At 43.5% G+C, this 19018-nt stretch overlaps 1 protein-coding gene across 3 annotated transcripts in view; it reads right to left on the bottom strand.

Annotated features, from left to right (window-relative positions):
- LOC140393330 (uncharacterized) overlaps nucleotides 1–19018 on the bottom strand; it is a 141394-nt gene that overhangs the window by 98493 nt on the left and 23883 nt on the right. For 2 of the 3 annotated variants that reach the window (XR_011935575.1, XM_072479662.1), the window contains exon 3: nucleotides 15082–15161. The exons of the other annotated variant lie outside the window; for it this stretch is intronic. Coding sequence is in view for 1 of the 2 variants with exons in the window: in XM_072479662.1 (XP_072335763.1) it covers nucleotides 15082–15161 (80 nt within the window). In the remaining variant the exon portion in view is untranslated. The remainder of the gene's footprint in view (nucleotides 1–15081; nucleotides 15162–19018) is intronic. 3 annotated transcript variants of the gene reach the window in all.

The raw sequence follows: 19018 nt of genomic DNA, 5'->3' as shown, positions 1-19018 counted from the left end.
TAATGCCTCTTCCACTTCCTTCAGGTGTCTCACCTTGCTCCCGCACCTCCGCCGCTGCGCTCGATACTGCCGCCCTCACCGTGGCAATCGCCTCCTCCACCAGCACTTTCAATAGTGCCCCCATCTCATCGCTTCCATGTGCTTTGTGAACTGTTTTTCAAGTTCCACGGCCATCACCTTGGTCATTCCTTCTGCCGTGAGCAATGCGGCCTCCCCCAGCCTCTGCTTTCCTTACAGTTCCCGTGCCAACTTTTCCACTCACCGGCGGACTTTCATTAGCCCCCTTTATCACGGCCTTTTTTTTTCGAAAACTTGGACATTTCTCCTCGCTGTGTCTTCGTACAACTTTTTCAGCATCCGTTGCCTCTGGGACCACGCATTAAAACCCCGAAAATTATATTCCTGAGCGGAAGCCCTCCAACGGGCGGCTGCCCCCTGCCCGCCGTCACCGGAAGTCCCAGTGGCTGTCAAAGTTACCAACAACTACATTTTCGGTACCTCTAGTTCCTTCCAGGTCTCTGCTGGAGAGATTTGCAAAATCTCACATCGGTGACCCAACAATGCATAAAACTGGTGGCTGATGGTTTGTTACCAGGTTAGGCAATTCTGTCAACTTTGGCACTGATGATGCCAACCAGAATGAGCAGGCATTTAGATTTGCAGATCTGGCTAACTGCAGACAACTACAGAGCATTATTGCTTGCACAAATGTTGCAATTAAGGCTCTCCCCGATCAACCACGAGGGCTTACAATCCCTCAATGTCATGTTGTGCAACCACAAAAATATCTTCATGCAAACGTTCCCAAGATTCCCAGGCAGTTGCCGCGATGTTTTTATTCTGCAGCTGTCCACCTTCCCAAATCTCGTCATACCTTGGCTGCTCAGAGATAGGGCATAACCACTTAAAGTGTTGGCTGAGGCATCCAAGAGGAACCGAATCAATGAGGCTCAGGAGCAATACAACAAACGCCATTTAACAACCAGGTAGGTCATTGTGCAAGCCACTGGAATGCTGAAAATGCATTTTAAATCCCTGGGCAGATCTGGAGGTGCCCTTCAATATGTACCAGCCACATTCTCCAGAACAGTTGTGGCTGTGACCATTCTGCACAATATCACACAGCAGTGAGATTTGGGCCAGCAAGAGAAACAAAACGCAGAGCATTAAGCCTCCTCAGATGATTCCAAGAAGGCAAGACAGATGTTGCAGAACATGACACAGTTAATGCAACAGCAGTTGCACACGTTGCAGTCCAGGATACCATTGCTATTGCAAGGTGGTTTCACCCATTTGACAACTGCACCAAATAAACACTTCCTCCACCATTCCAATAACACCAAACAGCCCTGCAAACAACCAACATCCCTTTCATAGTCCCCAGTTGCTTGCTATCAATTCATGTCTTACCATTAATCACAAGTGGAAGGGCCACATTTCAACCAGCAAACAAAAATGAGCAAGACAAGACAGGAAAGGAGTAGGGAGAAACAATACTTACTGAAAGATAGAATGGACACTTAGCAATCTAGCATTGTTTAAGACATCCAAGTGCATACCTGGTGTACCTCAAATCCTCACTCTTGCTTTTGCTATCACTTCTAAATGGTCCAACCCGTTTGGCTTCAGGGAAGATAGAGACGGTTTGTTCAGATCCCTGCTCCAACTACTGAGGTGCTCTTTGCTGATGTCCTCTTTATTCTGGAACCTATAAGGGGCCCAGCAAAGGTTACCTACCTGCACCTGTGCAAGGGCAGACTTGGCCATCAGGACAGGGGACAGCATGTGGGCACTGACTGGAGGGAGTGTGTGGGGACAATGGGTGAGAAGTGGAAGCACTTTGCACCAAGTCCCCACTTCCATATCCCTTTGCACCATCATCCTTCTCATGCACCTCCCACTTTCCTGCTCACAATAAACTGCAGAACACTTTGCTCTAGACTAGCAGGTGAATGGCCCTGGCAAGGGTATCATGCATCCTATTCAAGACAGCATAGTGAGAAAGCCACTAGTGAAGGCCTGTATACACCCGTTTCATTCTCCATGCAGGTAGCCACTTTTTCCATGAACAAAGGCACCATCGCAAAGACTGGATCGCCTGCCAGTATATTGTATCTTCTCTGATGCTGCTCCAGAAGTATCCTGCTTATCATCAGCCCCGAGGCACAGCATGCTCATGCAGCTGAGCAAACGGTGGAGCATCCTGCAGCCTCCAGTGTGGACTCTCCACTGTTGTCCCCATCTCTACCATCGGCTTTTTCTCACTTTTGACATGGACACAACAAGAAGTCTTACAACACCAGGTTAAAGTCCAACAGGTTTGTTTCGAATCACAAGCTTTCGGAGCACAGCTCCTTCATCAGGTGAGTTAAGAGATGGGTTCCACAATCACATATATAGACAAATCAATGATGCAAGATGATACTTTGAATGCGAGCCTTTGCAGGTAATTAAGTCTTTACAGGTCTAGATGGAGCGACTGGAGAGAGGGATAATCACATGTTAAAGAGGTGTGAATTGTCTCAAGCCAGAGCAGTTGGTAGGATTTTGCAAGCTCAGGCCGGATGGTGGGGGGGTGAATGTAATGAGACATGAATCCAAGGTCCCAGTTGAGGCCGTACTCATGCTCGCATTCAAAGTATCGTCTTGCATCATTTACTTTGTCTACATACCTCTTCACTCACCTAATGAAGGAGCAGCGCTCCGAAAGCTAGAGATTCGAAACAAACCTGTTGGACTTTAACCTGGCGTTGTAAGACTGCTTACTGTGTTCACCCCAGTCCAATGCCGGCATCTCCACATCTTGATATGGAAGTCACAAAGTGAAAACTCAACCATCTGTATTAGTGATCCCACGAAAGTGAGTATCTGAGTGGTACATTGCTCAAATTCTACAGTGGTGTATCCTCAGAGGGAGCATCTCTTCAGAGGGATCATCAGCCTTCTCTTGTTGGATACTTGAAAACCCTGTGCGAGATTAAAAGATATGAATTGTAAAGGTAAGAATGCTTTAAATGATCAGTACGCATGATATTTCATTCCCAGTTCAAGTCAATATGAGTGAGTGTTTTGTAACACATGCTTGTCTGATATTAAATCCTGCCACCAGGTATCTGCGATATCTCTATCTCTGACAGACAAGAACAGCTGCAGAGGTGGTGTCAGTTGAGAGGTGACTGGAGAACCATCTCCAGTTCCCTGCCTGTCCCTTATGCTCTGTGCTCGAAGAGATCTTTGAGTGAGAGTAATGGCATGTGTCAAATGGATAGATGGAGGGAGAGCATTTGTTGATGATTATGAGGAAGAACCATGACATTTGAGTAAGGATGACGGAAGCGTGTCAGTGGTGAGTATGTGTGAGGAAGTAGTTTGAGAATGCAGATTGAGGGGGTTGGGGTGATATGCATATCAGGATACAGGTGAATATATCACTATATTTTCCTATCCTGCTTAGGTCATTAAACAACTTTGGCCATTGAATCCATCAGCTTGGTGATTTAATGGGTAACCTCCAGCTTTCTTTGTTTCTTCAACAGGCTTCGTCTTCCCATTGGTAGGGAAGAGCATCTCCCTGCAGGCCCTTACAGGCTCCAGCATCACATCCAGGGATGTGTCAGTAAAACAAGACACAGTTTTTAAAAGTCTGGAATCCATTACCCCAATTCCAAAACCCAATCAAGTTACATCTTTGGAATGTCCCTATAAATACTGGAATTGAAACAGATTCATGAGGTCATCATCACTCGCACGCAAGTTAATTGGTCAGGAAAGTCAGAAATTATAATGGTAGTGTAGTTTTTGAATTTAAAAAGCTACCCATACACAGGCTGCACTTGGTTCTAAGTTTCTTTCCAGCCCTCACCAAAGCCCCCGCCCCCCCCCCAGCAGAATTTAGAATTCAGCCCATGGTTTTTAGTTCATCTTACAAAAAGAGAAAATAAGTTATGTACCAATGTAGCTTCTCGTTTTCCTAAATGGTAACTGTAAAATCAAAACGTGAGCCAGGTTCTACTTGAAATAGGAATACAAGTTGTCTCTATCAATTTTTACTGCTTTGAAGTAGATCAGTGCATTCTTATTAAAAAGTGATGAAATACACATCAGAGATCAGATATGTTGCTCGCTCAGAAAACCTGATTTAAGTTGCTCGTGTATTATTAGGTCAATCCAAAGATCCTGATGGTCTCCGTTAATTCCCAAATTCACATTATTTTTAAAATTCTATTAAACTTGTAGAGTTTAGGGTCATGCTATTGGAATGGCATAATGATAATACAGTAACTTCTGTAATGCTACAGTGATAATACCGCTAAATGATGGCCCCATTTTTGAAGTTACCCTGTTCAGGAGTGGCACAGGGAGGAAGTGTTTGCGGCAAGCTAAAGTGACTCACAAAACCATTAGCATCTCTAGGCGTAAAACAGAAAATGCTAGAAATGAGCAGCAGGATCATTTTTTGTTCGTTTTTCAGATTTCCAGCATCTGTGGTGTTTTATATTAGCATCACTGGGAAATTCAATATTGACTACAGTACTCCTGCAGCTGATAATTGATAATATAAAGCAGGCAAACTTTATAGATCCAAAAACACTGGGAAGATAGTGCGAGAGTGGAAGGTGGAGGCGCGATTACTACTACCCCAACAGGATGCTGGCAGCATACATGGTGCAACCACAAATGTTGTGGTTGATGCTCTATATTTAAAGAGAATGCAAAGTGTGTAATTCCAAAATTACAAATAGAGTCTGAACTCCTTTTTTGTCAAAGAATTAGCCTGGAACTGTGAAACAATATTGCAAAATATTTTTAGCTGACTCAATGTTCTTAGTAAAACCATTTAAAACATTTTTCCATCATGAACTATAATGCCTGTGGTCAGGAAATGATCTACTGTAATATTGATGCATTCAGGAAATTATCTACAAGCATCTAAACAGAATTTTCTGACAGACAAAGGGTGAATAATTCTAAAACCTTAACTTGAAATAAATTACAGGTTAAATACTGCAAGATTTTTCAGTTCAGCTGTGCATTGTGCTCCGAGATTGAGGACATCTGATCATGAGGCATGTGCTGCATAAATAATGTTGTAATTATAATTAGCAGATACCAAAAGGCAGATGCAAGAGAAACCATACTGAATTCACTTAAGCAGGATGTTGTTTCACAAAACAGTAAAGCCTATTAACATTATTTCAATAGGTTACAGAAAAGGCAACTGGCCCAATATTGACTTTGCTATTTTAAATTTAGGGTGAATAATCTTGTCTTCCACATTATTTAATTGCAAACAAATTAGTTGCCTTAGGCTGAGAAAACCTCCTCCGATTCATGGGTGATGTTTGACTATTCAAAGAAAGTGTGCAGCATAGCACAAGGCTACATTTAAGCCAGTGTCTGACTGAAAATTGGATAATTATTCATCCTTGAAATCAAACAGCTTTATGAAGATTGGACATTGGAAAAATACAACTTTTTTCTCATCCATTCAGAAATGAGATGTCTAGGCCAGCATTTATTGTTCATCCCTCAAGGAGGCTGCCTTCTTGAACTGCTACAATGCATGTGGTGCAGGTACACCCACAGCTGTTAGAAAGGGAGTTCCACAATATTGACCCAGTGACAGGAAAGGAACAATATATATTTCCAAGTCAGGACGGTGCGTGGCTTGGAGAGGAACTTCAGGGTGGTGGTGTTCCCATGTATCTGCTGACCTTGTCCTACTAGATGGTAGCGGTCCTGGATTTGGAAGGTGCTGTCTAAAGGAGGCATGATGAGTTCCTGCAGTGCATCTTGTAAATAGTACACACGGCTGCCACTGTTTGTCAGTGGTGGTGGGAATGAATGTTTGTGGATCGGGTGTCAATCAAGCGGGCTGCTTTGTCCTAGACGGTGTTGAGCTCCTTAAGTGTTGTTGGAGCCGCACTCAGCCAGTGAAGAATATTCCATCATGCTCCTGACTTGTGCCTTGTAGATGGGAGACAGTCTTTGGGGAGTCAGGAGGTGAGATACCCGCTGCAGGATTCCTAGCTTCTGACCTGCTCTTGTACTCACAGTATTTATAAGGCTAGTCTAGTTTAGTTTCTGCTCAAATTGTAACCCCCAGGATGTTGATAGTGAGGGAATTCAGCAATGGTAATGCCATTGAACATCAAGGGACAATGGTTAAATTCTCTTTCGTCATTGCCTGCCACTTGTGTGGTGCAAATGTTACTTGCCACTTGTCAGCCCAAGCTTGGATGCTGTCCAGGTCTTGCTATATTTGGACATGGACTGCTTCAGTTTCCGAGTCGTGAATGGTGCTGAACATTGTGCAATCATCAGCGAACATCCCCACTTCTGACCTTATGATGGAGCAAAGGTCATTGATGAAGCTGAAGCTGGTTACGCCTAGGACACTAACCTGAGGATCTCCTGCAGTGGCATCATGAAACTGAGATGATTGACCTCTAACAACCACAACCATCTTCCTTTGTGTTGGGTATGAATCACAAGGTACAAAATCAAACGGTGAGACACGAGCAGAAGCAGGCCATTCGGCCCATTTCATCTGCTCCACCATTCAATGAGATCATGATTGATCTGAAAGTCTTCAATTCAACTTTGCTGCCTTTTCCCCATCAGCCTAGATTCCCTTACTGATAAAAAAAATCTGTCTATCACAGCCTTAAACATAGTTAACGACCGCCTGTACAGGTCTCTGTGGTGAAGGATTCCACAAATTCACTACCCTCAGAGAGAAAAAATTCCTTCTCATCTCTGTCTTAAGTGGGTGACCCCTTACTCTTTGATTATGCCCTCTGGTCCTCGACTCATCCACAAGAGGAAACAACCTCTCAGCATCTACCCTGTCAAGCCTCCTGAGAAACCTATACGTTTCAATAAGATCGCCCCTCGTTCTTCTAAACTCTAAAGAATATAGATCCAACCTACACTACTTCTCCCCATAAGAAAATCCCTCCATACCCGGGATTAACCTAGTGAACCTTCTCTGGACTGCCTCCAGTGCCAGTAGATTTTTCTCTTCAATAAGGGGACCAAACTGTTCACAGTATTCCAGGTGTGGTGTAACTAGTGCCTTGTGTAATTTTAGCAAGACTTTGAAATAAAGGCCAACATTCCATTTGCCTTCCCTATTACCTGCTGAACTTGCAAACTAACTTTATGCCTGAGGACCCTCAAACCCCTCTGTGCTACAGCTTTCTGCAGTCCTTCTCCATTGCTAGAATATTCTGCTCCTTCAGTCTTCCTGCCAAAGTGCATAATTTCACATTTTCCTCCCTTATATTCCATCTGCCAAGTTAGCTTATGCAAACAGTTTGGAAAACAATGAAAGAAAAACATATCCTATACAAAACCGTAAATAATAATAATCTTTATTAGTGTCACAAGTAGGCTTACATTAACACTGCAGTGAAGTTATTGTGAAAATCCCCTAGTTGTCCATGATAGTGCCTGTTCGGGTACACCGAGGGAGAATTCAGAATGTCCAATTCACCTAACATGCATGTCTTTCAGGACTTGTGGGAGGAAACTGGAGCTCCCAGAGGAAACCCATGCAGACACGGGGAGAACGTGCAGACTCAGCACAGACAGTGGCCGAAGCTGGGAATCAAATCCAGGTCCCTGGTGTGAAGCAACAATGCTAACCACTATGCTGCCGTGCAGCCCTTATTAAATTGCACCATGCACAAAAAAAGGAGCTGTTTATTCGCATCATCATTAGCCCTTTTCCGTATTCAAGCCTAGAAAGATTTTCAGGTGGCTACTCTATCAGATTGCTTACCCCGGCATCATGTGGGCTGGTAAAAATGGAGATGGTGGGGTCAATTCCCTGTCAATCATGACTGGAGTCTGCACTGCAATGAGTAACTGGAATCAAATTTTTTTTGCATAATTTATATCATGTAACTATTTTTCACTCACTATATTTTGCTGGAAAAATTAAAATGCTTTTATCTGGAGAAATTGCTGTTTCGATCACAAGTTCTGTTTGCTGCAATTCGTAGCATTTCTGTAAAAGGATTGTTTGATTTGCTGTGGGCTGGTTTAGCTCAGTGGGCTAGACAGCTGGTTTGTGATGCAGAACAAGGCCAGCAGCGCGGGTTCAATTCCCGTATCAGCTTACCTGAACAGGCGTCGGAATATGGTGACTAGGGGCTTTTCACAGTAACTTCATACTTGTGACAATAAAAGGTTATTTTTATTATTAAATACACAGTGTGCTGCAAATCCTGCCCAAGTCCAACCTTTCCTCAACTCACCTCCAAACTGGCTGATAATTGGTGCCAACAGATACTCCAATTCAGGTGTAGTGCCTCACACCCAAGTCATCCCAATCCTCAACTAACATCCACATGTATTTCATTTCTATAATTTGTTTTCAGTCTCAGCCCTACTTCCTGATTTCAAATTTAGTCTAACTTTAGTTAATCTTTATAAAAGTTTTCATCCAAATTTCAGAAAAGTCTTGTGTTTGATTAAATTTTAAGTATTTTAAAGTAACAAAAAAACTTTTGGTTTCTATATTTTACCTTATAATCTTTTCAAAATATTGTAATGAGAGGCAGTATTAACTCGCTGAAGGAAGCAGGATACTATGAAAGAGTAAGAGGCTATTGATTTACACTTAACACAAAAGCAAAATACTGCAGATGCTGGAGATCCGAAATAGAAAAACTATTGGAAATACTCATCGGGTCTGGCAGCATGTTTCAAGTCAATGACCCTACATTGGAACAGTTCTGATGAAGGGTTATCGAGCTCAAACGTTAACTCCATTCCTCTCCAGATGCTTCCTGATTTGCTGATTTACAGCATTTTCTCTTTTTTATGTAAGCTTAAGTAAACCTGAACTAATCAAGCATCATCAGCACAAACTTGTCTCTGCTGGAGGGAGCAATGCCTCACGATATGCTGTTTCAAAGATTATGACCCTATACAATAAACAGGGCAATAGGAGAATTGAGTCAAATATGATTCCTCTTCGGAATTCTGCACAAGAGTCATAATCGACTCAAAAGATTAATTCTGTTTCTCTCTCCACAGTTGCTGCCAGACCAGCTGAATATTTTCAGGATTTTTTTTTTAAATTTCAGATTTCTAATCTCTGCAGTATTTTTCTTTTATTATCATGAGAAAAGTATTTGTCAATGTTGTCCTTTTCAGACTGCAGATCTTTGCTGAACGCATCCAACCCAAATCCCAGTGTGGTTTCAGAGTGGAAAATCCACAATTGGCATGATCTTCTCAGTCAGCTGCAAGAGAAATCCAAGAAATAAAGGAGACCACTAGAAATTGCCTTCATCGACAAAAGAAAACTGGCTGCCTAATGGAAGTACATATCTCCACTACAAGGACACTTCTGAGTAAGAGATGTAGATGGCAGACATTGACACAGACAACGGGGGGACAGTGCCTGATAGCTATGACTTCTGGAGGCTGTCTGTCTGGATAGACACTGGAAGTTATAAAGAGAAACGCAAAGCGCAGTTCTTCTCAACTCACTTTCTTCATCTGCAGCAAATGCAGCAGGAGCTGCCATGACAGACTGGGGCTCCAGGGCCACACAAGGAGATGCTTAACGCAGAGTTAACTATCACGTTGCAAATCACCGTCTCACAAGACAAAAGGCTGCCAAAGTTAAAGATCAATGTAAAAAAAAAGCCACCCAATTACTGCTTCAGAAAGATGCAGTACAGAAGACAGAATTGAAACATGCAGTCTGCCTGTATATTTAAATTTTAGCATAACATGTAAAACCAAGGATACAAGTGCTCACTAAAGCTTTTTGTCAGTTTCTTTTGTTCTATTCTCATATTATAACTGACAACATATGAAGGAGAGCGAATGCTATCCAGTGCAGACTGGTCAGACAAAAGATTCTCAGCACAACTTTAATGGATAAACATTGAAATGTGGGTTATGATTTCCATCAAAATCGGCAAATAAATTAAATATTATGTTTGTAATGTGCAGAATAGGTTTACCTGATGCCTGGGATGGCAGGACTGACATACGAGGAGAGATTGGGTTTGTTAGGATTGTATTTGCTGGTGTTCAGAAGTTGGGGGGGGGGGGGGGGGGGGGAGGTCGATTAGAAACCTATAAAATTCTAACAGGGCTAGGCAGGATAGATGCAGGAAGGATGTTCCAGATAGTGGGGGTGTCCAGAACCAGGGGTCCACAGTCTGAGGATACGGGGTAGGCCATTTAGGACTGAGATGAGGAGAAATGTCTACACCACGAGACTGGTTGGCCTGTGGAATTCACATTAATTTGGAAATACTATGCAGGATCTTCAGAACCGGTAAATATAAAAGACATGCTGGCATTTGGATGTGGGAGAAAATAGAATATTGTCTAAAGTCACAGCTCGTACAATTAGGACTGTTTACTTTGGATCACATGTCACAAGTAGCATTTTAGCAATATGCAAATAAAGTTTATTCGCAATTGGGAAATTAAGTGACAAATAGCAGGTAATGGAGCAATATGTTATAGGCAATATTACGTTAATCTGACCCATTACCATCAAGAAGGAAACCACAATCAGAACAATCTGACAGTATCAAATGCAATGTTTTGTTGCCGACTGCAACTGAAAAGGAAAGTAGACTGCAGTTTCCTTATCATTTTCAGCTTCTAGATAGCATTTCATGAAAAAAATGAAAATCGCTTATTGTCACAAGTAGGCTTCAAATTAAGTTACTGTGAAAAGCCCCTAGTCGCCACATTTTGGCGCCTGTTCGGGGAGGCTGGTACGGAAATTGAACCCGCGCTTCTGGCCTTGGTCTGCTTTACAAGACAGCCATTTAGCCCACTGTGCTAAACCAGCCCCATATCAGCCTCACTGCAGATGCTGGAATCTGAAACGAAAGAGAAAATACTGGAAGATCTCAGCAGGTCTGGCAGCATCTGTAGGGAGAGAAAAGAGCTAACGTTTCGAGTCCGATGACTCTTTGTCAAAGCTCATATCATATCAGCCTCATATGTTGCAGTGAGACATTAAAGAGGTCCAGACCTTAAAAGTGAGTGAAGAGATCAGCTGAAGTAACTGAAACATTGGCTTTGCCTGTCACCCAAGTGGAAGAGCACCCACTTTTTAATTTTTATATGTGATAAAATAAATTACTCATTGATGAAGGCATCACCAGGAAGTGAACAAAACAAGACCTTTTTCAAGAACCTTTTAGAATCTTACACAACATCTGTAAAGTGATATGAAAGCCAATTTAGGAATAATTTATGTAAAAGATCCAATTATTTCCATCTCCAGTATCTAGTATGCATCTTCGGCATCACATGGAAAGACAAAGTCACCAATAAAATAGTCCTTTCGGGTGCAAACATGCCAAGCATGCAAGTGTTAATTAAGCAAAAAGTGCTTCAGTGGCCTGGGCAAGTGAACAGGATGGAAAAGGCCACATCCCCAAGGCAGATAGTCCTTGCCAACAGATCAGCAGGGTGGCAAAAGTTCCAATTCAAGGATGCTGTCGGAAGAGAAATGAAAGCCTCAATATCAATCACAACAAGTGGGAAATTCTAGCTGATGGTCAATGCAAAGAAATGACACCAGTTGAGGGAGGAATTCACCACCACAATACTCCAAAGCAGAAAGCCCTGCAAACAAGGCATCAGCAGAGATCTTCCTGCACCAAGGGACAATTTCATGTGAGGCACTTATAACAGACTGTATGTACCTTTCCCAAACCAGTTTGTTCAGCCATCAAAACGAGTCCAGCAGATGTCACCTCATGTCACTAAAACTTTGAGGGTGCTTTCCCATCATCTCTCCCAGATGAATCAATGCCAGCCCGAAGCCCATGTCTAAAGCCAGAAGTGTTGTTTATCAAATTTCTCTATAAAATTTGGGTGTACTTTTTTTTTGTTATTAAATATTTTATTGAAAATTTTTGGTCAACCAACACAGTACATTGTGCATCCTTTACACAATATTATAACAACACAAATAACAATGACCTATTTTATAAACAAAAAAAAAATGAATAAATAATAAATAACAAAAATGAAAACTAGCCCTAATTGGCAACTGCCTTGTCACAAGTAACACTCTCCAAAAATATAATTTAACAGTCCAATATATAATTATCTGTAGCAACGACCTATACATACTATACAGTATATATTAACAACCCTGAGAGTCCTTCTGGTTCCTCCTCCCCCTCCCCCCCCCCCGCCCCCCCGATCCTGGGCTGCTGCTGCTGCCTTCTTTTTCCCATTCCGTCTATCTTTCTGCGAGGTATTCGACGAACGGTTGCCACCGCCTGGTGAACCCTTGAGCCGACCCCCTTAGGACGAACTTAATCCGCTCTAGCTTTATAAACCCCGCCATGTCATTTATCCAGGTCTCCACCCCCGGGGGCTTGGCTTCTTTCCACATTAGCAATATCCTGCGCCGGGCTACTAGGGACGCAAAGGCCAAAACATCGGCCTCTCTCGCCTCCTGCACTCCCGGCTCTTGTGCAACCCCAAATATAGCCAACCCCCAGCTTGGTTCGACCCGGACTCCTACTACTTTTGAAAGCACCTTTGTCACCCCCATCCAAAACCCCTGTAGTGCCGGGCATGACCAAAACATATGGGTATGATTCGCTGGGCTTCTCGAGCACCTCGCACACCTATCCTCCACCCCAAAAAATTTACTGAGCCGTGCTCCAGTCATATGTGCCCTGTGTAATACCTTAAACTGAATCAGGCTTAGCCTGGCACACGAGGACGACGAGTTTACCCTGCTTAGGGCATCTGCCCACAGCCCCTCCTCGATCTCCTCCCCCAGCTCTTCTTCCCATTTCCCTTTTAGTTCATCTACCATAGTCTCCCCTTCGTCCCTTATTTCCCTATATATATCTGACACCTTACCATCCCCCACCCATGTCTTTGAGATCACTCTGTCCTGCACCTCTTGTGTCGGGAGCTGCGGGAATTCCCTCACCTGTTGCCTCGCAAAAGCCCTCAGTTGCATATACCTGAATGCATTCCCTTGGGGCAACCCATATTTCTCGGTCAGCGCTCCCAGACTCGCGAACTTCCCATCCACAAACAGATCTTTCAGTTGCGTTATTCCTGCTCTTTGCCACATTCCATATCCCCCATCCATTCCCCCCGGGGCAAACCTATGGTTGTTTCTTATCGGGGACCCCCCCCCCAAGGCTCCAGTCTTACCCCTATGCCGTCTCCACTGTCCCCAAATCTTCAGTGTAGCCACCACCACCGGGCTTGTGGTGTAGTTCCTCGGTGAGAACGGCAATGGGGCTGTCACCATAGCCTGTAGGCTAGTACCCCTACAGGACGCCCTCTCTAATCTCTTCCACGCCGCTCCCTCCTCCTCTCCCATCCACTTACTCACCATTGAAATATTAGCGGCCCAATAATACTCACTTAGGCTCGGTAGTGCCAGCCCCCCCCTATCCCTGCTACGCTGTAAGAATCCCTTCCTCACTCTCGGGGTCTTCCCGGCCCACACAAAAACCATGATGCTCTTTTCAATCCTTTTTAAAAAAGCCTTCGTGATCACCACCGGGAGGCACTGAAACACAAAGAGGAATCTCGGGAGGACCACCATCTTAACCGCCTGCACCCTCCCTGCCATTGACAGGGATACCATATCCCATCTCTTGAAATCCTCCTCCATCTGTTCTACCAACCGCGTTAAATTTAACCTATGCAATGTGCCCCAATTCTTAGCTATCTGGATCCCCAGGTAACGAAAGTCCCTTGTTACCTTCCTCAACGGTAGGTCCTCTATTTCTCTACTCTGCTCCCCTGGATGCACCACAAACAACTCACTTTTCCCCATGTTCAATTTATACCCTGAAAAATCCCCAAACTCCCCAAGTATCCGCATTATTTCTGGCATCCCCTCCGCCGGGTCCGCCACGTATAGTAGCAAATCGTCCGCATACAAAGATACCCGGTGTTCTTCTCCTCCCCTAAGTACTCCCCTCCACTTCTTGGAACCCCTCAACGCTATCGCCAGAGGCTCAATCGCCAGTGCAAACAATAATGGGGACAGAGGGCATCCCTGCCTTGTCCCTCTATGGAGCCGAAAATATGCAGATCCCCGTCCATTCGTGACCACGCTCGCCACTGGGGCCCTATACAACAGCTGCACCTATCTAACATACCCCTCTCCAAAACCAAATCTCCTCAACACCTCCCACAAATAATCCCACTCCACTCTATCAAATGCTTTCTCGGCATCCATCGCCACTACTATCTCCGTTTCTCCCTCTGGTGGGGCCATCATCATTACCCCTAACAACCTCCGTAAAATTTGGGTGTACTTTGAATGAAATATTAGATACTTTGTTCAGGTTCTCCCCCATCCTTCAGCTAGGTTAAGATCTAATTCTTTCCACTCAGCTTCAAAGAGGATCAGCAGCAATGAACCGATAGCACGAAGGTCCAACGTACAACACGCCTGCTTGTAGTCTCCCTTTAAGGTTTTGAGGTGGGAGATGGGGATGAGGCAGAGTGCAGAGAGAAAAGTCAGACGGATAGTCATGTGCACGCACCTCGTAACAACTGTTACGAACAACATTTTGTAAAATCCTTGGGATATACTGCCCATCCCTAATTGCCCAAGAACTGAGAGCAATTAAGTGTGAGAGAGCATTGATGTGGGTCTGTAGTCACATGTAGAGCAGACCAATATGGGTGGCAGATTTTCCTCAATTAAAGGACATTAGTGAACCAGGTGGGGTTTATGACCATCAACAATGGTTTCATGGTCATCTTTAGACTTGTAATTCTAGATTATTAATGAATTCAAATTCCACCATCTGCCATGGTTGGATTTGACCCTAGGTCCTCAGGCAATACCCTGGGTCTCTGGATTCCTAGTCCAGTGAAAATATCATTACACCATGTCCTACCGACATAGAGCATGGCCTGCCAGGGAGTAAAGGAAGAAGAACATACCCTCAAAAAATATAATACAAAAATATTCTATTTTTTTCATTCCAGACTACATAACCTAATAAACTGAGCCGCATTATTCTGTTCTAAACCAAGTGTACCAAGTAGTCGCTAAAATTAAATATTTCAAATTGCTCTTACCTTCACTTTTTCTCTTCTCAAGCAACAAAAGAGACAGTTTTCATCAAATGACCAGTCAGAAACACCTGTAGGCTCACAATCTGTGGAATTCAAGAATAATTTTAGCCTAACAAGAGATTGACTTTGTTGCTGTTTTAGTCTTTTTCCCCATCCTTCATTTGGGAGGGTATATGATCTGCCAAATAGCATTCTATACAATCATTCCACATTTCAGTCGACCAGAGGTACACTTGGCAAAACTCCTAAACTTCCTCCCTCCCAGTGCAAAAGGAGGAAAACTAAGAAGTCAGCTTCTATATGCTATAAATAAAACCTCTACACATAACTGAACAGTGCTTAGAAGAGAAACAAAACTGACTTAGCTTTTTTTTTTGAGGGTATGAAAACACTTCATTCTTTTCTTCTTCCTTTGCTTCTCAGACAGGAATTGCTACGCCCTTGCAGCTGAGAGGGCAGAGGTACAGCCAGCCCTAAGTACTCTGTCAATATAATTCTTCACTCAGTAGTTTAACAATAAATCTTGCAGCAATTTTACTCCACCTCCCAAAGCATAAGGACATGTTAAAATCATACTCGGCATAAATCCTTCCAATTCTTAAAATATGAATGTTGGTACTCTAACACAAAATAACGTTCTGTCCAGGATGACCCTTACAAAGAGATCAAAGTCACAGAGAGACCTCATTGTTAACTGCTTACACTATGCACAGAGTGGAAGCTGAGCTTAACTTGTCGAATTAAACCCATTAACTGGAATAAATCATTTCTAAACTCAGTGTTCAAAAGGTCAGTCAAGAGGAACTGGGTAGTGCAGTGGGTCAGAGAATAAACCTTCACTTACAAGATATCGAATTCAGCCCAACATGAGGGGATTAAAGTATCCTTGATCATCTGGCTTTAAGGGTCTTACATGAAGTTATTCTGAACAGTCTCAATTCAGCTCTGAGTGGGTATGGCACACCTCAAAACTGTCGTCATTCAGCATTAGTTGACAGGATCAATAAATTACGTACCAGTATGCAGTAGGAGATACTTCACTGGGTTTGGGCTGAACCACATTGTTGCGGTATAATAAAATAGAACAGTGTCAAGTCTGATGTTGGTTGGGGCGGCACGGTGGCGCAGTTAGCACTGCTGCCTACGGCGCTGAGGACCCGGGTTCGATTCCGGCCCCGGGTCACTGTCTGTGTGGAGTTTGCACATAGAACATACAACATACAGTGCAGGAGGAGGCCATTTGGCCCACCGAGTCTGAACCAACCCACTTAAGCCCTCACTTCCACCTTATCCCCGTAACCCAATAACCCCTCCTAACCTTTTTGGACACTAAGGGCAATTTAAATTTAGCACGGCCAATCCACCAAACCTGCATGTTTTCAGATTGTGGGAGGAAACCGGAGCACCCGGAGGAAACCCATGCAGACACGGGGAGAAGGTGCAGACTCCACACAGTGACCCAGCAGGGAATTGAATCTGGGACCCTGGTGCTGTGAAGCCACAGTGCTAACCACTGTGCTACCATGCTGCCCCTCATTCTCCCAGTGTCTGCATGGGTTTCATCCCCACAACTCAAAGATGTGCAGGTTAGGTGGATTGACCACACTAAACTGCCCCTTAATTGGAAAATAATGTTGGGTATGCTAAATTTATTTTAAAATGTCTGATGTTGGTCGCCCAGAATGAATTCCACTCTATTTCCAACATCAAAAACTTCTTCACAATTTAAAAAATGTATCAAAATGGTGTAATTGATGAAAATTATTAAGGGTATATGATAATGCAAGGACTGACTAATAACAATTTACTGACAACATAGTAACAAATTAAAATGAAATTAGAAATGCACAAGTGGTACTTTAAGTCCAAATGTGTACTAATTAATTATTCAGAAAGTATATCACAGAACAACCCTTGCTGTGCTGCATTTTTAAAATATCTCTTTCTAGGCCAATACCTTGGTGCCCTATTTTAGTCTATTTTATCTGACAAAGATATGTTCAGTAATAATACAGAACAAAGGGATCTCTTGGCAGTATGGTGTTACGACAGCCTGGGCTTGCGCGGTCAATTCCAGCCCCACTTGGCCTGGACTCGTAACATAATTGAAGTGAACTATTAATTCTTTTAAAATACCTGAAGCCTATGGTCTTTGGCTGCCCACTAACCACAGTCACCAAGTTTGTAAATTTAAACACAGTTAATTTTTATTAATAATGATAATTAAATAGGCAGCAAATACAACTGGTGAACTATTATCTAAGTCCTAACCCACCTCTTTAACTCACCCCACCTTCTACATACACACAAGACAGACAAACACAGAGGGGGGGAAAGGGGTGGAAAGAAAAATAATACGATGAGTAAAAGGATAAAAGTCTTTGTTTCAGATGGACGTCTTCCACTTTGATTATTTTGTGTCTGTGCCTTCAGTTGGGGGAGGTCTTTCCTTTCAGTCGCTAATGGTTTTCACTGTACATTCATCTGGATCTCAAGACTTCTCTGCAGATTCAGAGACGACAGGCAAGAAACCTTTAGAGAGAGAGAGAGCGAGAGAGGAGACAGAAGAGAAAGAAACTCACAGCTTCTAAATTATTGTCTGTTGCCAGGCAGAATACAGTCTTCGACCAATCCATTGGCCACCAGCCAACTAATTAAAACAAATCCCTCCGATGTCACCGGTATCAAAAAGTCCCGAGTTCTTCTGTTAAAAATCTAAATTTTCGGGGCGGCACTGAGTCACAGTGGTTAGCACTGCCACCTCACGGCACCAAAGCCCGGGGTTCGATTCCAGCTCCGGTCACTGCCTGTGTTGAGTTAGCACATTCTCCCAGTGTCTGCATGGGTCTCACCCCTACAACCCAAAGATGCACAGGGTAGGTGGATTGGCCACACTAAATTGCCCCTTAATTAGAAAAAAAAAATTTAAAGAAGAAAAGTCTAAATCTTCAAAACACAGTACTATTTTGCAACTTTTGAGTTCCTCCCTATAACATTGAACTGTTGCAATAATAAACTCCAATGGAATAACAATGCGTTCCGAGTTTTAACCCTTTCTAAAATGCAAGCAGATTATGATCCGTATAAACTAAACGTTGTTTATTGTCATGCCGGACATATACTTCAAAGTGCTAAAGGGTAGTAACAATGCTAAGGCTTCCTTTTCAATGGTGGAAAACTTTCTTTGGCACAGACTTAAGTTTTTTTGAAAACTATCCCAGTAGCCTCTCTATTCTTGTAGTAGTGCTGCCCTATCACCAGGTCACTGGCATAGAACATACAGTGCAGAAGGAGGCCATTAGGCCCATCGAGTCTCCACCGACCCACTTAAGCCCTCACTTCCACCCCATTCCCGTAACCCAATAACCCCTCCTAACCTTTTTGGACACTAAGGGCAATTTTAGCATGTCCAATCCACCTAATTTGCACATCTTTGGACTGTGGGAGAAAACCGGAACACCCACGCAGAGGAAACCCACGCAGACACGGGGAGAATGTGCAGACTCCGCACAGACAGTGATCCAGGGACCCTGGCACTGTGACGCCACAGTGATAGCCACTTGTGCTACCGTGCTGCTCCAATGGCATCTGTGGCCATTTTTAAAGGTCTGTAAAGGAAAAATCGGGGGCGGCCAGAACTGGTTCGCCCACCAACATGGCCCTCAATCTCTCAAATTCTATTTAGTGTTTGTAGACCACACCATTTCCGCAACAGATCCAACATGCACTGGCATTTCGCACCTAACCGAACCAGTTACTGTGGATTCAGTCGAGATGGTTGTTGCTTTACTGGTTCAGAGTTTCCTTTGTCTAGACAATAGGAGCAGAAATGGCCATTTGGCCCATCGAGCCTGCTCCGCCATTCAATCATGGCCAATATATTTCTCATCCTCATTCTCCTGCCTTCTCCCCATAACCCTTGATCCACTTATTTTTGAAA

The sequence above is a fragment of the Scyliorhinus torazame genome, chromosome 16, assembly GCF_047496885.1.
Source record: "Scyliorhinus torazame isolate Kashiwa2021f chromosome 16, sScyTor2.1, whole genome shotgun sequence".
Classification (NCBI taxonomy): Eukaryota; Metazoa; Chordata; class Chondrichthyes; order Carcharhiniformes; family Scyliorhinidae; genus Scyliorhinus; species Scyliorhinus torazame.
Note: the sequence above shows the minus strand (reverse complement) of the source record. Positions and strands in the feature narration are given on the sequence as shown.